Source organism: Ornithodoros turicata, chromosome 7 (assembly GCF_037126465.1).
Source record: "Ornithodoros turicata isolate Travis chromosome 7, ASM3712646v1, whole genome shotgun sequence".
Classification (NCBI taxonomy): domain Eukaryota; kingdom Metazoa; phylum Arthropoda; class Arachnida; order Ixodida; family Argasidae; genus Ornithodoros; species Ornithodoros turicata.
In genome coordinates this window covers 29,553,443-29,573,153 of record NC_088207.1, presented here as the reverse complement: position 1 = coordinate 29,573,153, position 19,711 = coordinate 29,553,443, and the positions used below count along the sequence as shown (strand labels likewise).

The 19,711-nt window shown below is 45.5% G+C and overlaps 1 protein-coding gene and 1 long non-coding RNA gene across 4 annotated transcripts in view; one reads left to right on the top strand and one right to left on the bottom strand.

The window, feature by feature from the left end:
- LOC135400771 (uncharacterized) overlaps positions 1–19,711 on the top strand; it is a 155,038-nt gene that overhangs the window by 125,684 nt on the left and 9,643 nt on the right. Inside the window, exon 3 of the long non-coding RNA XR_010424642.1 lies at positions 17,472–17,537. This is a non-coding gene — a long non-coding RNA (uncharacterized LOC135400771). The remainder of the gene's footprint in view (positions 1–17,471; positions 17,538–19,711) is intronic.
- LOC135400765 (cell adhesion molecule Dscam1-like) overlaps positions 8,986–19,711 on the bottom strand; it is a 30,751-nt gene continuing 20,025 nt past the window's right edge. For all 3 annotated transcript variants that reach the window (XM_064632674.1, XM_064632673.1, XM_064632672.1), the window contains 11 exons: positions 19,503–19,650; positions 19,276–19,424; positions 19,063–19,194; positions 18,716–18,880; positions 18,528–18,598; positions 17,987–18,224; positions 17,146–17,244; positions 16,837–17,025; positions 15,739–15,879; positions 13,455–13,678; positions 8,986–12,207 (listed from right to left, as the gene is read on the bottom strand). In XM_064632674.1, coding sequence (XP_064488744.1) covers positions 12,148–12,207; positions 13,455–13,678; positions 15,739–15,879; positions 16,837–17,025; positions 17,146–17,244; positions 17,987–18,224; positions 18,528–18,598; positions 18,716–18,880; positions 19,063–19,194; positions 19,276–19,424; positions 19,503–19,650 — 1,616 coding nt within the window. In that variant the 3' untranslated portion in view covers positions 8,986–12,147. The remainder of the gene's footprint in view (positions 12,208–13,454; positions 13,679–15,738; positions 15,880–16,836; positions 17,026–17,145; positions 17,245–17,986; positions 18,225–18,527; positions 18,599–18,715; positions 18,881–19,062; positions 19,195–19,275; positions 19,425–19,502; positions 19,651–19,711) is intronic.

The window sequence follows — 19,711 nt, the reverse complement described above, 5'->3', positions numbered from 1 at the left end:
AGGTTCAACAGTCCAGGACGGAGGCGCTGCAAGAAACGCAATAACTGCTATAAGTAAGGGGCTATCTCGACGTGCTCGCGTCATACGCTGCGATATAATATAATCTATTCGTTCCGTTTCATTTTTCTCCCCGTCGCCTCAGCACTCATTAGCAGTCATATCATTCTGGCATATCAAGGTCCAAGAACACTAACGTCACAAGGGCAAGTATACACATGCAGCTAACATCTGAAGGCGAGGGAGTCTCTGGGACTACTACGTAACATCGAGGAAGAACTCTTTTGCCTAAGTAGCCCCTGTGCCAGAAATCCTTCACCTACATACATACATTGAAGAAAGACTCCTGTAAAACATTGCTCAGTTCTTTCTTCAGAACTATACGAGAAAGAATCACAGCTAGTTCCTGGGATATATATATCATACCTTGCACTGTGATGTGCGTTGTGAACGATGCAGACCCAGCTGGATTGCTGACAACACAGGTGTAGTTGCCATTATCGTTCAGATCAAGCGGACTGATGTTCAGTGTTGACGATTCGCTGCTGTCAGCAATCCTGATTGTGCTAACATTCGTGATGACTTTATCATCTTTAAGCCATACAAAGTTGAGGGGTCGATCACCAGCCGTTGAGGTGCACAAAGCAGATGCCCTTTCTCCAACTATCAAGTTTTGCGGGAAAGCAACGTACGGCACCTTAGGTGGAACTGCGTTGGAAAAAAGAAATAATCCCGATCAGTAAATTCATGGAACTGTAAGAGTTACAGATTTTTAAGGGCTAGCAAAGCAGCCTAAGATAAGTTCTGTTAGGACTTAGTGACAATTACAGTTGTACGTCTCTTTTGCTGCCATATTCGAGTTACATTTTGCAGTACGACGGCTCATTCTACAAGGATAATGGATCGTAGTACGGTTAGATTTTCGCTGTGTGAAGATATATGTCCTTGATGAAACTTGACTTACCCATGCGAAATGCCGACGAAGGTACGATACAGCAAAAGGAAAGCAGCAATACCGCCGTTGATAAAGGTACGTTGCAGACAACCAAGAAATCACAGATATTGCATCGACAAGCACTTGCCATACCGTGAACGAAATATTAGAAACACGCAGGTCTGTATTACTGAAAGTGTAGGCGTTGAAAATGTAAGCGTCACCCAGATCTGTACCAGAGGTAACAAAACGATGCCTAACTGGACCTCTGGCGCCACACATCGGATGTCTCTCTTACTATAAAACACCCTGTATGACGCCAAAGTAGCATAAACTCTTTGAACCGAGGTAAGATGCATTTCGTAGGTTGCAATTTTGTGATCATACATTTGACGATGATCCGGATGACTTGGTTCAAGGTGTCGCCGATACCATTTGATGCCTCGCATCTGTAGCGTCCCTGGTGGGTCTTCTCTGCCTTTGGTATGTACAAGGTTCCATTATTCAGAAGGCGGGAGTTTGAATTTGTTACTGGAAGCCTTATTTCTGGAAGGTCGAACAGATTGCAAGGTAAGATGCGGTATCATAGTCCCTGACTATGTTGATGCTGAAGTGATATGTACCGTCGTAGAACCACACAATTTGAGGTGTTGGGTTCCCTGCAGCATTACAGGGGGAAAGGATAGGTTTCCCAACCGTGGTTACAAGGTCCTTCGGCGAATCTGTCCATGACGGAGGTGCTACAGAGAAAGAAGTCAAATATGTATAATATGAAAGGTCTGGAAAGCCTGGTGCATGGAAGAATATTCTTTAAATAAGTGCCTTGATTGGTACGACCTTGGTTAGATGCTAGGTAGTAACTAGATGTGCTAGACCTAGGTAGTAGCTAGGTGTGCGCTAGTGTTGTTACAAGCGGAGCAGCTGCCTTTGAACACATGGTATATTGACGCCCGCGAGCTACCGCTCGTTATCGGCTGCCTCATTCCGTCACTTTTTCTTTTCCAATTAAAAAGCGGAGAAGTCTGTATTGACGACTATATGGATAGTTCGTGGACTCTTGGGACGTATGACGTATCGATCTTGTAACGACGCACAATATTGCACTTTGCAGCTTATATTTCGTTAACTGATTCAGTGTTTGTTGTACGTTATCGATATCACTACTCGCCTACTGTGCTGCATGTACGCCATAGCGGACTTTTTACTAGGAGCATAAAATGACTTACCATGAACAATGAGAGTGCTGGAGTGCGAAGCTGAGCCTCGGGAATTGCTTGTGACGCAAGTGTAGTTACCAGAGTCCTCAGGTTTGAGCGGAGAAATGTTCAGAGTTGAGAAGGTGCCTCCTTCAGAAATGCCTATCCTTGAAGTTTTCTGAAGAACTGACGATTCCTTTAGCCAGACAAATTTCAAGGGTGGGTCTCCTTCTATTATAGAGCAGGCGACGGTTGCCAGTTGTCCGGTTCGCAATTTGGGCGTGAAGCTGAACGGGGCAAGCCTTGGTGCAACTGTGTGTTTGGGATTCGGATAAGTAAGACAGACCATCGTCCAGGGAGTCGGTGAAATGTATGTGCTACTGTAACTGGATAAATAGATGTGAACACTTACTTTTCGTAGATGCGGCAGTGGCAAAAATGGAGGCGAAAAATGTGCAGTGAAAAACGACGCAGGACATGATCGCCGGATATCGGAGCGCCCGGGATGACATATCACCGCATGAAAATATTAGGAACTCAAAGGAGCACACCAGCACTGATGTCCTCGGGTATTCCTGTACTGGCGTCACTTTGTGATCATAGGAACTATGGCAGACAACAAAACTGTCGCTGGTTTGACGTAGCCTTCGGTGGACTTGTGGCGCCGCGCTTTGGTTGTACAATGTACCACTGCTTCAGTGTTGTGACCCCGTTTTGTAGGGACACTGAAAGTTAGCGACAATGTAGGAGAACAGCTATACTTCCCAATCCCCTAGCTCTCCAAAGGATGACACGCGCTCCTTTAGAAGAAAACATTTATCCACCACTTCAAAAATTTCGTGTGGGATTGTATCAAAGTCCGAGTAGGTTCGAGAGGGCTACGGTTCGCCAAGAGATCTGAGGTATATGGACTCTCGGAAAGTAATGTTTGTGGTTCATTGCCGAGCAGGTGTTCTTTTTCAGGGTGTGTCAGCTGGTTATTTGTATTTTCGAGCATCCAGCCGCTTGCATGTTTCTTCTACAAAACCCGTTGTGCCATTTTACCTGTGACACAGGCACCAGTTGTTACATGAACGGAACTGCAGGTCGACATGGATCCGTCAGCACAGGTGCCACTGCTAAATAGCCCCACTTTTGTGATATTTGTACTGAGGGCGATACACATGAAAATTGTCATGCCTCCTAAAGCCAGGTTTGCGAAATCGTTGGAGGGCTTCGAGGCCCGAACAATCCATTACTCATGAGTGTGTGTTGGCCACACGTGGTACAAATCTTGTCAACAAGGAACCCTAGTACCTTACCCCCGTATGTTCACAAGACCTTTGTTGTGCTTATATGGTGTGGAACGGCAATACCAACAAGACAAAAGTGCCGGAAGGATACGACTATGAGCATCAAGGAAGCTGCTATACTTGCATTTCACATAGACGATAGCTTTCTTGTGGAGGGTCTTGCCGACGCCGTTGCGGATCTCACACTTGTACGTTCCCTCGTGGGTCTTTGTCGCAGATGTAATGATGAGTGATCCATTCTTCGCTGACGTCCATGTGCTTTGGTTGCCTATGTTGAAATATCGAAAGGTTGAATATTCTTGCGTGAGGTCCGAAGACCCAGTCATGTTCCATATTCAACGTGTACCTGTGCTCGTCCACGTAGTTATCGGGGGCGGATATCCAGATGCTTGACATGGAATCTCGATCCTCTCGTTGTATGTCACGGTGACGTCAGATGGAACTTTCTTCCATTCTGGCGGCGCTGTGAGACAAACGTAATATAATTCAAAGAAATATTTAATCTGTTGCTGTGTGTATTCGACCGTCATAAGAGGACCGCCTATCTGGGTAGATCACATACATGACGGCATTAAAATAGTTGCAGCATACCAGCCCTTCTGAACGGGGGACCACGCTACCGCAAAGAGGTAAACCTGAATGTTGCGTAGACTAAACTGCGCGATGTTTCGTGTACATTACGTATACGAAGAATTCCATGTGTTTGCATAAGCTGTTGCTGGAAGAAGCACGTTGACTTGCGCAGATCATAGTGTGTCTTGCCTGTCTTTGTAGTGTGGAACATGTGCTTCTACGTTTCTGTGCCTGTGCTGTGTGTCCTGGCGAATTACCTCAAGGACATACGTGCTGAAGTATTTTTTAAATCACTCAATGCCTTCACGGATCAAGCGTCATGGTACAGCTGGTCGCACCAGTGCGAAGTACTTTTCAATTTTTGCTTTCTACTTCTAATCTAATCTACGTTTCTGTGTTCGATATCGTCTTACGGAATTAGTAAGAAGGCAAAGTTCGAGGATTCCGCCTAGATCCTGACGTTGGATAGAGTCTGTAACGTATACAGCGCTGGTTCATTCTCGGACAGAAAGCAAAGCTCCAAATGTCTGGCTTACCATGCACCGAAAGGACAGCAGAGTATGAAGCGGCCCCTAATGCATTGCTCACGATGCACGTGTAGTTTCCCGCGCTTTCTAAATGTAGTGTCTTGATCTTGAGCACCGAGAAATCTGCATTGTCAGTAATGTCGATGTTTCTTTCACTGGCCAGAGCATGTCCGTCCTTCAGCCATTTGAACCGTAAAGGAGCATCACCAACTGGCGCTGAACATATAGTAGAAATCCTTTCACCGACGGTCGCATTGCGTTGGAAGATGAATGGCGTCAGAGTGGGCAGTTCTGAAAAAAAAATCGTAAGGAGGATACCCTTATCCAAGGAAGGCCTCTCACGTGCGAAGCTTGGAAAGCACATGAAAAGTGTGGCACATGTACAAGGAGACGGTGCATGAATTAGGGCATATGGTATGGCAAAGCTAAAGAGAGTAGCGCTACGCGTTGTGTTACGTTTGTTGGTGACAACTTTGTTAGACGTTGGGCGTCGACTGATCTACGCTAGACACTTGTGTATGCTGCTTATTAACAGTCTTCTTTTTTTTCTGTACCTTGCTTCGTTGCAGAAGATGTTATAATCAACAAGTTATTACTTGAGGTTGCCCTACGTATCTAGCCTTGCCCTGAGGTACTGAACGAAAGCGATACATCAAGGCGAAGTTGCACTTATAAGATTTTTGTAAGGACGACGTGTCCTAAATCTTAGATTATCTCTGCTGAGGCTTCCCTAACGGTAGTTGAGCTTTGCTATTTAATATTTCAAGGTGGCCGCTTCTTCTCGATGCATAAACCAGAGTAAATATACTATTGTAATGTCGTTACAGGTGTGACTACATCGTTAACCTCGATCGAGTAGCCCCTACTCGAAGCATTCTGCTGTTATGTCATGAGAAAAGCAACCGCAACAGACATAAAACTAAAAAACGCTACAGATATTATCAATTTCAGAACACTCAGTGTTTCCTACTGTATATAGTGCTGGCATCATAAGGCGTTCACGTTTCCTTCTCCATGCATTGGTGAATAATAAGATGAATACCTGAAGTTGAAACGATGAAATCTTTCAAGAGAACCAAGTAGAGTAACCCCTGTATGTGCACACTGTTGTGCATGGTCAGTGAAAAACGGCCACAGTGTACTTAGTACTGTATGGCAAATGGCGTCACTCTATTGTGCTCGCAAGTGATATACGCCGGTAGCGCCACATTGGAGCCATGACTGTAACCATACGACACGGTACTAGAGAATATAGAAATATAGCCGGATGTCGGCTATTGCACATCATGGGAACCACAGTTAGTCCTTTTATTAGCACGTGATAAACGATTTAAGTAACAGACATTCCGGACATAGCTCTGACAGACTTATCCATGCTTCTTCGTAAAGTGCGTTTCACCTCACGCTTGCAAGCGTAAGGTAGAGCAGACTTGCTGGTAATATAATTCCTTTGTGAAGCATACTTCACCTAATGCTTGCGAGTTATGCGGTGAAGATTACTTCCAGAATGGCGATGCCGAACGAAAGAATACGCACACTTTTTAAACGAAGTTTACGTCGGTCTTTCTTGGCTTTCAGCGTTCGACTAGTTGCATCTGAATGTTTTTACTAAAAGTTTCCATCTCCTGATGGAGACAATGAATCCTGTCTGCTTGTATCTCTATACAACAATACGGAATTACTCTGCTTTTAGGCCAGTCATAAACCCGGATGCTAAAACACGATTACGGTGTACGGATATATTACACGAAACAAAGATCTGCGGGTGCGCGGTCCCACCACGCTAAAAGCGGAGCAAGCGCGGTCTTTGTTTTCGGTTTCGATTTCCCTGAAGTCTTCAGTTTCAGTTTCCTCTCGCTCTACTTTCGGTTTCGATTTTAATTGCTGCACGAGTGTGGCGACGCTATGCGTTCAAACGAAGAACCCTCACTGCACTCCAGCCCTGTCGCTCCTTTCCAGTATTGACGGAACGCGCTACCATTTAATGACACAAAGGGGTACAAATATTTTCCGTTATGCCCACATATTCCTGCGCAGTGGAGCTTTTGCTTCTGCTAAATTTCAGCGAACCACCAAACGGGATTGTCATATAATGCACGTCCGACTTCTTTCTGTTTGAAAGAGGACGCTCACAGCACTGACTGACGCGACCCCAGTTAGCCGCTTCTTGAAACACCAATCTGCGACCTGTAATACAACCACATAACGCATCATGCCTCGCTGTGTGCGAATTCTTGAGAATTGTCTTCTGTGTTTCTACAAACTAAGCTTTATTGGGAACAATACGTCGAGTTGTATTCACTAGTACCGCTGTCGGGATAAAGATGGCAGGTTTAGGGACGCTACTCACTGATCAATAATCATACCCCTTAGGCGATGGGAGGGAGATGGAGTCAGCAGGCGTCCGTCGCCATGGAAACGGCGCCTGTGAATCTGTCCACAGCTGTTTTGAGCGGAGTCTGCTGCTTCTTTCGAGCGGATGCAAGCGCGTTCGACTCCCAGTTCCCGTTAGCCGTGTCGATGATGATGAGGGTGGTTGTAGTGAAAAAATAAATAAATAAATAAAAAATAAGGGATATCAATACAGGCATAGTCTTTAGCCATGGCATGCATTAATTTAATAACTTTAACTTTATTTTACGCGAAGACGGGAAAGCTAGACAAGAAAGCCGAAGAAATTTCTAAATGACAGATATTTTAACAAGAGAAATAAACAAGGGATAAGCAAAAGGTTAAAATATATCTGGGTATACACATATGCAGAAGACACGAGTTTTCTTTTCTTTTTGTAGCCTTTGACCACTGGCAACATCTAACATGCCGTGCTCACGACTGTAAGGGGACGGGTTCGAATCCTACCACTGGCTGTGCTGCCTGAGGCTTCTCCTGCGTTTTCCGTCGAACTTTCCGGACGAATGTCGGCACAGTCCGCCCTGAAGTCGGCTCTGGAAGCACACTAACCTTCCTATCCTCCACTCCTTCCTGCTGTGGTCTCTCCCCATCTGTCCACGTCTGGACACTGCTCATAGCCACAGTTGCTTTGCGGCGCTAACACGAAATTTAATAAAAAATATCCAGCCGAGCTTCAATAGTTGCTCGATGTCCCATTACTTAAGTGGTACGGGTGATGATCTATAACGTATCGCAGCCCGTAACCTGCTTCAGAGAGGTGTGCAAGCCAAAGGAGGTTACTCTTTTAAAATAACGGATATTTACATTTGTCGTAAAGAAAAAGCGCTTCTATATGAATTTCTTGTCTTCTTTTTATTTTCTTACTCACCTTGTCATTTTCTCCATTATTAGAACTCTGACACTGAGGAGAAATGCACACACGACACGACGAGATCTGAAAACACAGCTGAATGTTTAATGACACGACCACAATACAGAACATACACTTAAGGTGGAGGAGGAAGAGGGACAGAGAAAAAAGATTTTTACTTTATGGGAGTGAACGCCAATGAGGGAATACCAATACAATTCCCCGAATTACTTATCTCCTTCGTCTCTTTGAAGACTCTTTTCAGGTCGTCCGGCTTCTTGTGAACCACGGTGGCATGAAAAAAGGGGGACACGATTCTTACATTCTTGTGGCTAACTGTTTCCCAGTTCTGTCCCCCAATTTCATTATGTCTCTTTTCGGTCTTTAACCACCGTGATTCGCAAGGGGCCGGGTGACCCGAAGAGAGTCTTCAAAGTGACAACATAGACAAGTAATTCGGATTGTGTTAGTAGACCGTCATTGGTGTTCGCTCCCAAAGTGACAACGTTTTATCTTCCTGTCTTCCTCCGCCTCGAATTTTGTGTGTGGTTGTGTCATTAAACATTCAGCTGTGTTTTCAGATCTTGCCGTGCGTTGTCTGCATCTGACGGTGCCCAATCTGAGGGTTCTCGTAACAGCTTACCGTAACCATCAGCTCTCCTGCTCCGTCGCCGTTTCATCGTAGTCAATTCCTGGTTCTATGGAGCAGGCACTACGGTAAAACGATACGTGTAACGAAGTGTCCGCGTATGCCTACATGCGTATGTTTGTTTCGACTAGTAATATCGGGTATACAAAACGGATTTACATCCAGAACGGTCGGTACCGTATTATCCGGCGCTACCCTTCAAAGGTTTCTTCCCCTCAGTAAGGGTACCAGTGCGGAGAAACGTGTTTTACAGGAGAACCATCGGTATGCGGTACCAGCGAAAGCGGTCGCATTAGGCCATTGTCTTAAATTATGTGAACTAATTCATAACTCGTCCGAATATGCGAGGATGTGGCTAATGATGTGACCCCTTCCGTGGGTCCGGCATACCGATGTTTTTTTTTTTTTTTTTTTGTCCTGTAAAACACGTTTTTCTGCACTAGTGAGGTGAAGTCACCTTCGAAGGGTAGCGTCAGTCAATAGGGTACCGAACCTTCAGGGTGTAAGTCCGTCTTTTATGCGAGGATGTGGCTAACGTGACGCTGAGTATTATTTTCTGTCGTTCAAAATGTATTTATTCGCACCAGCAGCATACAAAGAAGTTGGAAAAGGTAAGAGAAATTGAGCAACAAACCGTCACAGTAACATATGTCGTCATCCTTTGCGCTGGTTACAACGGCATCTTTAACCATTTCAAAACTGACGTCCATTCAGCAATACACTAACATCAACATGTCTGCAGGCAACCCTGTTCCCTGCATTGTACTATACTTACGGTTTGCATTGTACCTGCGTGCTGTACTATGCTTACAATACAGTGCTCCACGATCATTGCGGAATACTGCGAATGTGTAGGGTTCTTCGATTTCGGGTTTTATGATTTTTCAAACTCGAGAGGGACAAATCGGGTGCTCTTTACACACGAGAATTCGGGGAGAAATCGGGCGCTACGATCTGTTTGATATGTCATCGGGGAATTTTCGGGTGAAACGAATGGCATATGAAACAAGCCACTGCTGTGACACTGGGACGAGAAACAAGAATCTATTTCCTCTCTGAACTGGGGTCACTGAATGACCGCGGTATTCAAACACTTGCCCGAATTCCATAAAAGCTTGTCTTTGACTCCAGCAGGAGGGGATTATAAAAGGAGGACAAATAGGTTGTCACAAATAGCTCTCTTTGCTGATATTGTTATTCACTTTTCCGACGGTTTACCTCGAACGACAAGTAGAAGGACTTGAAGGACCGCAAGGATTTCGGATACATATCGTGTTTCACCCGAATTCTTGGAAACTTAACCCGGGTTTAACCCGAAAACGAAGAACCCTACGAATATGCCGATGTGATCGGCACACAACAATTAGAGGCTTGACCTCCAGGACTTGCCCTCTCAGTTCTCTTATCAATGTACGCCGTAAATATCAGGTGATGATAATAAAAACCTGAAAGAACTGTAGTTATGGAAAGTACTACAGTAATGAGACTCGATCAAACACCCTCCGATTGTCAGAGACTTTTAACAAAATGCAAAAGAGAGTGGTTAAGATGTGAGAGCGTGTCCCCATGCGTCTGAGCAAAGATCTGGGTATTTATAATTGTGTCGGTAGCACAACCTCAGCTAGGTGGCACGTCTGACCCGCAACCGGAGGGTGTAGGTTTGAGTTCTCCTCCTGTGGCCTTTTTATCAACCACATTCCTTTAATCGTAATATGTATATCAGCGTCGCGGAGCTTAAGTGTTCTGCTCTTTTTTTCTATATGTTATCTGCCCAAGCTGCTACTAAGTACGATGGGATTGCTGCTATATCGCCACTAGAAACTGGGTGCATGAACTGTATCACATATAGCGAAATTTGGCACGCGCAGATGTACAATTCACGTCCAGCAAGGAATCCGACGCACGGTGATGTTTATGAGTTTCGAAATAATTTAGCGAACGAGATGGCTGTGAATGTGATAGGGAGTATTGACAGCTGGTAACAATATTAATTTTCGAGAGCGATCCATCCTTTGCCTAGCAGTGAGCTTCATCCTTGTATTGAAATGGCAGTGTTTTTTGTTAGAATATTTTGATAACGTTTTATCTTCACTCTTTAAAGGGGCACGTTTTTCGCATTTCTTTAGAAAATTAGTTTACGATAATGTATGTTTTATTTGCATAATCGGCTTAGAACGTTGCGCTAGTTTAAACGTCAATAACGCTTAACAACGTGCAGACGGCGGTGAACCCTACAAGTTCATTCGGGCTTATTCTGACGTCAGCTCATCCGACAAATTTTATTGGCCGTCGAGAATCGCCTGCTACTCTGCGTAAGCAAGGCGTATACGGTCGACTGCTCTGTGTCAGACGCGAGACGCACGGCGCCGAATACAACCGCGAAAAGAAAGATAAAAGAAGGCGCGCGCCTCGCTATTGGGTAGATGAGATGACGTCACAGACTCGCTGCCGCTTTGCTGACCCACGAAATTAGAAGCTTTCTTGCGCACCGGGATTGCGCTGTGCAATCGTCCTCTTTGTGCACTAATGTTGCACGAATGTGCGCTAATCCTAATTGCTACTCCTCCTGACATGTCGTTTTCTTATTTTTTTTTATTTCTAGCCCTTATCTGCTCCTTTAAAAGCAGGATGAAGATATTTTGCAATATACATGTACTACCATTTTTAACTGTTTATAGTTCTGTTTTATATGCCTGCAGGCGTTGGATTTCAAGGCCAACGCGTCGTCTGTTTTGTGATAACAATCTATCTCTTTGACTTCTTCAAAGTATACCACCCTAACTCTATAATCTTGCAGCAGTGTTCACTTTCAGTATGGTACTACATTCTAGGCGTAAGTACAATATAGTAGCATTCCAGAATGGGAGGGGTACGTGTACAGGCTCTATAATTCACATCTCTAAAGAGAGCAATATTTGTGAAAAAAATGAGTGCGGCACGGGTGAAGTAAATACACTTGCGATGGATGCAGAAGAAGAATGCGGTGGAATGTGTCCGTGTTCCGTTTTAAACGGCATTATGTCCAAATAACAATGTCTAACGAACATACATTTGTCATACCAAAGTCGTACCATAAAAATGAAATCCAACACAATTAGGTCACAAACACTTCATATTGGATCATCCGACATGATAGCATTAACTAACGTATATACCGGTACATAGGTTGAACTCCATTTCGTTCTCTTTTTTTTTTTTTTCGCCTCAAAAATGTGGCAGAAAATGTTGATCCTCGTCTTACGCTCCAGATACTGGCAGACAACGCTACCAGTTCCGCAACAATGGGTGACACACGCAGCCATCTTCTTTTTCTCCTTGTGGTTTTCGGTTGTGGTTATCGCTTGTGCTGCGTTATTTTGCTGCCCCCCCCCCTCCCCAATTCTCGATCGAATTTCTAACCGAGATCGAAGTCAGGTTGCCACTTTTTTGTTTGTATTTGTAAAAACTTTTTCATCTCTCTCTCTGTTTTATTTATTTGTTTGTTTATTTTTGCTTACTATTTGCGAATTGGGGGTCCGCATATATAACGTTTTATACGATAATTGTGGCGCATGCTTTCGATAAGCTCGGTGCCTCGATCGGATGAGCTAATTGAAAAGCGCGCCCCTGTAGCTTTGCAGCAGAATCAGAACCGTAACATGATTTTTCACGGTGTTCACCTGCGAATTGAAGAGACTAGAGAGGATCACGCTATGACAAATAGCCTTTTGGAGATTTCTACGTAGCACTGTCGTAAACGTGGGACGATCTCAGCGACGAATTTCTTCTGTGCTTCCTCTGCAAGGGAAACGTGGTAAAAAGAATGAATTATGCATGACATCCTGCAGGGAGCACGAAAAACAACAGAGTGTGCACTTTTATACTTTAGTCTATGGTAATGTGAAGCAAAGACTGTCTTGTGATGTTTGGGTCATTTCTCGATGGAGTAGACAGATACAAAGGTCATTTATGCACGATGGACAAAGCACTATCCATGAGCGGAATAGTTTATCTCGGTGATTCAAAACCGGCTCCAGCGAACTTATCTTTTCGTCTTCGTCTTTCGACATAAGTGGGATAATATAGTCTACACCTCTTCGCTGCAAGTCCACGCAAGTGGCTGCTAGTCCACATCTAATGAAGATTGCCCGTGTGTCGCAGTGTATATAACCCGAATGCGAGGTATTTTTAAACGGTCTCATTTCCGTAAGCCCGTATATGTACACGGGCATATTTTTTTGTGTGACACAAGTTCTTTTTTTTTTTTTTTTTCTGGCAGTTTTATGCGCGACAAATGCTTTAGCTCGTCGAAACGCTGTACAAAAATTACGAGTGCAAAAATGATATCATTGTATGGCTTTAGTATAAATACTACCCTCCTTTGTTCTGCACTCATCTTGATGCACTGATATATATATTGGTATAATTATAGTGACGAATTCAGCGCATTTCTTCATGTCGTAGCCTGCCTCTTCTTTCTCTTCCTTCGCTCTCCAAATGTTGTCAGGCGTAATCATGTCGGGGGACGCCATACTATAGTACGTTGTCTGCATTGTAAGTATATAAGTTCAACTTTGCGCTCTTTTTAAAAGACCTCGATAACGCAAAGCGCGCTTAGGAGTGATCTGACCAAGTACTTCATGCACCCGGACGCGCTTGCATAGAGGTAGTGCTAGGATCTTAATCATACTATTCCTTTAGCCCAGCTTTGCAGCTGTATTGAGTAAGTGCTGCAGCCCGAAGCTTCGTTACGTTCCAGCTCGATTGTAATTCACTATCAAAGCAGAGGCGAAGAATTCTAATATTAGGATTCTTGCACGATTTTTGCGCACACAGACCCTGTACTGAGCATGGCGATTCGACTGAGAATAACCACACCTAGAAGATGCGCATTGAATAAACATTTGCCAGCAACCAATACGACAACTCCGTTTTTACAAAATGGACGCGAACATTTTGGCCGCAAAAACATGTCCTATATGCATCGAATCCGATAGGGATTGTTCAGACCTGGCAGACCTGCGATTTTTTTTTTTATGTCTTACCTCTGTCGTGTGGTGTTTCGAAGTGAGCCCGCCGCCGCCACCACCCCGTAGTTCCTCCATTTTGTAAGTGCCCGATAGACTTCGTCTGCTCTGGATGGTAGCGTACGAAGAGATGCTGACTGCATCCGCCCTCGAGCCAGACTTCTCCTGGACATCGATGTAGCGCTGCTGTGTGTCAGGACCGGGCCCGTAGTTACTGTGACGTTTCTCTGCTGCGAGTGCGGCTGCGGCAGCACAGGATATCATCATTAAAGTTGTTGAGCCTGTGTGCCTCATATTGCAACATAGGAAGAGGCGCATGGAGAACGCACAAATCGGAGGTATAGGAGGACAACCCGATAGACACGAAAGCCCGAAGTCATCTATCGTCTCCGTGTGTCCCTTCGTCTCGGGATTTTCGTATCTGTCACAGAGAGAGGCTCCTGATGCTGACACATCTGGTATTCAGTACATACAGGCAGTTTCACCTAACGCGCCACAAGTCGTTAAAGAAAATCTACTTTTCCGAAATTTATGGGGAGTCAACGGTACTTATCTACGGGGGACCTTTGCCACGTTCTGCTCCAGAGACTTCCCAGACTGCTTTGCAGACAGCAGACTGCTCCGTACTTGCCAGAGACAAAAATGTGCTGAGGTGGCTGCTTGGGAAACGCGATTACTGGGCTTTGCTAGGGTCGTCGATACTGGGTGCACAAACAGGGCGTCCTCTTCTTTTTCTTTTATTATTTTTTTTTCGTAACAGATTTTTGATGAAAAAGCTACGAGAGCGGCATTGATGCCGTTTTTGCAGGTTAGTTATACAGCCTGGCAGACACCCTCTCGAAGAGAGTATCTAATTGAATCTAATCTAACCTAATTGTTCTAACTGGATAACTAAAATTCACTAAGCAGCTCTTTAACTATGAGCTTTCAGGCAAAAGTGAGACAGCACAACGGGAGACAATCCTTATTGAAAGCCATCCTTGTTTTCTAGGCACTCATGAGCTCGTGCGCTGAACTATCGATCGCCGAATTTTGCTATGGGATTGAGGCGAAACCAAAACCGCGCGCCTCAGGGGCGCATGACCTTCTCTGTCGGCGGCTTATCTGGGTCGCAACGCGGTTGATCTGACCAGGAGACCAGCTCCTGCTCCAATCATCTCCATCGCTCAAAGCGCGTGGCCCTCTGACATGGGATGTGCGCTGTCCTCCTTGCGCTCCTGATCCGCGCGGTGTCGGTTTCGGCTCATTTGCATAGCAAAATTCGGCGATGGATATGTCAACGTACGTACTCGTTTGACGATTTGAAAAAAAGAAGGGGATTGTCTCTCATTCTGCTAATCTCAATTTACCCGAAAGACCCAAATTAAAGAGTTAATGAATTTTCGGTAGTTAGTCATCAATTAGTTGCATACTCTCGTCGAGAGGATCTCCGCCTGACCGTATAAGCCACCTGCGAAAATGGTATTTATGCCACGCTCATAGCTGTTTTTTTTTTTTTTTATCTAATGTAGCTACCAAAAACTCTCTGTACAGTGGCCGTAGCTCGGCGTTTCGGGCCTTCGAAACCTACGATCACAATCATCTGATAAGGCGTGAGTTCGGGCGCTACTACGAACTCACGTGAAGGTCGACATGGCGTATCGGTGAGCTCGGTCATGCCGCATATTAATGCACTCACCGGATAACATCACACTTTTAAACAGAGCAGGTGTGATGTTATCTGGTGAGTGCGCTAACATCCTACATAATCGAGGTCACCGATAGGCCATGTCGACTTTCACGTGACTTCGTAGCAGGGCATGGACTCACGCCTTATCAGATGATTGTGATCGTGAGTTTCGGAGGCCCGAAACGCCGAGCTATGAGTCAGTGGCACCCATAGATAATTTTAGCCTGAGAGAAGATATATGTTACTAGCAGCCTTTTTCCACACCGTGTTTCACTTCAGCCATCGACGACGGGTTCTAAGCTTTGGGATACATTTACTTTTCGTATTCGTGCAGTTGTGAACAGTGCCGGACAAAAGTTTACGGAACACGCTCCGGCGCATTCCTTCCTCAGAGTGACACGCTAGCAGCGAATAGTACCGTACGGACTTGCAAACAGGTGACTGGGTTACCTAGGCACATGTTTGTAAATCCGTACGGTCCCATTTGCTGCTAGCGTGTCACTCTGTGGAAGGAATGCGTCGGAGCGTGTTCCATGAACTTTTGTCCAGCACATGTACAAGCACTCAAACGTGAAAAAAGGCTGCGAAAGGAATTGTTACCTAATTACAAGAAAGACAAAGAGATGTCCTCACATTTCTCGAAATTCTTGTGGGCCCTAGTCTTCTTAATGCAGACTGTGATAACTGTGATGACAACGAGCAGCGCAATGAGGAGTGACGCGGCGGGTACCACAAGGGAGGGGTCCTTGTAAAACACCCACTTTAGTGAAGGATCTGCAATGTTGCAATTGGTCGGTTACTCATACAACCAAACGAGAGGCAGCAGCTTGCACTTGCACTGGCAGTGCCATACAATGAGTAGCGTTATCGTTGTTGCGTGTAACAGGAACGCTGCAAGGAGACCGCTTTACGTCTGACCATCCTGACCTGAATCATCGTTCACTTGGTGACGGGCACGTGGTGACGGGATATGCAGCTGGTCAGACCAACCGCAACGTGTCTGTAGGATAGGGTGCATACACGCATGGGGCCAGTTTTCGTTTCTGTTCCGTAGGACACTATTGTCTTGTCGCATGTCTCTGGCAGTGACCATTAACATTTGCCTTGTAACATCGAGTCGGCTCCTGTGCGCGTGATCACACCCACTGCTACAAACAGATAGTGGTTGATCCGGCCGCACTTCCTTATCTTGTACCATGTCAGAGGATGGCAATAGACGCAGGCCAGCTGGTGGACGAGATCCATAGAGAACACAGCCTGGACTTGGGCAGCAAACCAACAAGGACGACACAGACGACAGCTGTTGTCGTCTGGGTTTGCTTTGCTGCCCAAGCTCAGGCTGTGTTCTCCATGGGTGTCAGAGGACATAGTTCGCACGTTGTACGCACACACAAAAAAGTGGTGTACAGTAACTCCTTGTTGGGGAGTACACCCTTGCCACATATATCTCTCCCTTTGGAGTGTACAATTGCACTCCAGTAGGGAGTTCTTTGTCTCCTCACTCCCTTAAGGGAATAAGGAGACTCCTTTTTGAGAGCAATTGTACTCTCCAAAAGGGAGTGGCAAGCAAAAGGAGTTAAAGTACACCCCTTTTTTTAAGAGTGCACACAGGTATGACTGGGGCTATATATCACTATTAGATTAGCAGTTCAATACAGCTATCCGTATCTTAGCGGTCAGCCCGGCACTGTTTCAACGTCCGTACTCTACAGATATTATATTGGTAAGTACCTTGTTGTCGCGTGTTGATGACGATAGCTTCACCTCCGCTTCCTTGCCCGTACTGATTGGATGCGGTGAGGTAGACATGGTACGTGGAAGCTCCGTCCAGGTCGCTTAGTGTGTACGTGGTATCATCGGAAGCCACCACGGGTATGTGGTGCCAAGGGCCACTTCCTTTCTTATAGTGTAGGGTGTATCCTGTTGGGAAGCGTTTAAACATTATTCTGTTCGAAATGTGTGGGGCTAGCAGAGCACTTCAAGACGACCACATCTCTTGTGACTAAAGGAACGTGATCAGAGGAGGAAAAAAAAAGTTACCCGTGATTGGAGCCGTGGTCGCCTTGGCGTGTGACCATTTTAACTTGATGGAAGAGTCGGACGTCGACATGAGTGCAAGTGCTGGCGGTTGCGGTACGTCTGTTGGATTAAAACAGCGTAGGAAATATGAGGGCCGTGATACCCATCTTTGCGGTTATCTGTCAACATTTTGCCGGCAAAGTTGCTCGCCACCCGTATATTTTTCGAGGAAAAAGTTACGGATATGCGACACCAATTTTCTCTTCATACCTTCAACTAGAAAAGCGTACTTTGCTGATTTTTGAATGTGTTTTTTGTTTATATGCGCCTTCTTTGGATCTTTTCAGGTATGTGCCAATTTGTTGTCGACTACCATGATTTCCCATATTTATTGGCTGGGAAAGGAACTCTAGGTGAGCGTTATTATATATAGTTTTGTTAGCTTGTCCATAAACAGCGCGATGGCCTTCTAATATGATGTCGCATGTTATGTTGTCTGTTGTCTCTTATGATGTCGGATTTATATGTATCGTATACACAGAGAACCGAAAGGACATTACTACAGGGAACGAAGCATCTAACCAAAATCCATAGGTGACCAGCTTTCCTGTAGGGAACCTGCTTCCGTTCCGCGCCGTATTAAATTTTCCTACCACAGCTGCTTCGTTCCCTGTTGTTTTATCTGTTTAGTACCCTCTGCAGCACAACTGCACTGTTCTTTTTTTTTTATGTACTTGTTTCAAAAGCGTCTGAATGTTAAGACATTAAAAAGTATATCGACTCTTGTGCAAAGTACACCTCAAATCGTGGCCATTGTGCTTTAACTCTGTGATGTACCACACTTGCTAATTGGGGTACTTACCTCCGTCAAGCGTGCGTACGACGAGCGGCTCCGAGGGCAGCCCTGTGCCCGCTGCGTTATGTGCTTTGACGATGACGCTGTACCTTGAAGACTTGGTCAGTCCAACCAAGGTAACTTCCTGCGTGTCGTTTGTGACGCGATCAACGGTCTTGAAGGAGTACGGTTGACTGGACTCTGCTGGTCTGTAGCCCACGTAGTAGCCCTTGAGCTGGCCGTGCCAAAGTTCCCGCGGTGGAGGCTGAGTTTTTTTATGAACATGGCAGTTAAGAAAGGTATGCAGGCTACACAAATAAGGGACGTGGAAAATGTTAAGGCGAAAATACTGCGGTGTAGAACAGATGTAGGGGATCCTGAAGCTATGTACAGATTGGAACATTGAGTAGCTGTAGCCTACGCTTGTGCACTGTGGAGGAACTCGTGTCGACTGGTTACACATAATTGCAGTTTGTTTCCTAATTGATATGTGTAACTGCGCGCAACTTACGTTTCAGTAAAGTCAGCATGCTGTTCTTCATTCGCGAGAATGCGCTTGAATACCTACCTTCCAGGAGACACCAATGGAAGTTGGTCCTTTGGCTGTAGCCCACACGTCTGTCGGAGGGCCTCCTGGCTCTGTAAAAATAAATAAATAAACAAAAATGTTTTTATATCAACTGAACTCTATTTAATGGTAATGGTTGGGATGTTTCTTCGTACGTTACTGTTCAGGTATGGTGCGCAGATAATTACCTTCTTCAGCGGTGACAAAGTGCAACGCATCTGAGGGTGCTCCTTGTCCAACCTCGTTTTCAGCCGTTATCGTCAGGGCGTACGATGTTCCCGGATGAAGTTCTCCAATGACGGCGGCGGTCTGCGTGCTGGACACCGTCTCTTCATGCAGCCGGTGTGGACCCACTGCGTGTAGGACGCAAAGCACAATTGAGTCCTGCTGCGACTAGTCAATGAAAGGCGATGTAATTCGCGAAGATTGCGTGAAAGTCATGTGGACTTGCGGTACGGGTTCGTTCCACTGCGTTGAACGCTAGACAATTACACGGAAAGCCAAGCTGATACGATAGTAGTGAAGAGGCTAGTACCTTTATCTCTCCAGTAGTGTACGACGTAGTTCGTGATGGGGCTGTTCCCGCTGTAGGGCTCTGCCCAAATAACGCTTACTTTGCGGCTCCATACTTCCAGGATACGAAGGTCCAGGGGCTGTGCTGGAACCTCTGGAGACGAACAAAGAAAATAGCTTGTTCATCAGGACTAGAACATGTCGCTTGACGGTGACTGTTAGCTGTATAGCTTACCAACGACCAGCAGTTTGATGTTTCTTTCATCCGACCCGTATTCGTTTTTCGCGGCGCAAGTATAAAGAGCCGCATCACTTCGCTCTGTTGTTGGGATCACCAGTTCTGACGAAACGCCGGACTCTGTACTTGTCTCGAACCGTTCGTACCTGAAGATGACGCAGATGTGGGTTCATAACATTGGCAGACTCTAGGGGTCCACAGCGAACTGTTTCTTTTGTTCATACCTGGTGTGAGGGATGAATCTGAGTTGCTTCTTTTCCTGAAGCCATGTCACTTCCAGAGGCTTGTCTCCGATAGCGTGGCACTGCAGCGTGGCTCCTTCTCCACGGCGCACTGTCTGGACTTTGAATTTCTCCTCGAATCTGGCAGGGACTATAAGAACATAGAGCTGGTAAACCATTCACGGATGCTATCAGAACGAACAACTGTAATT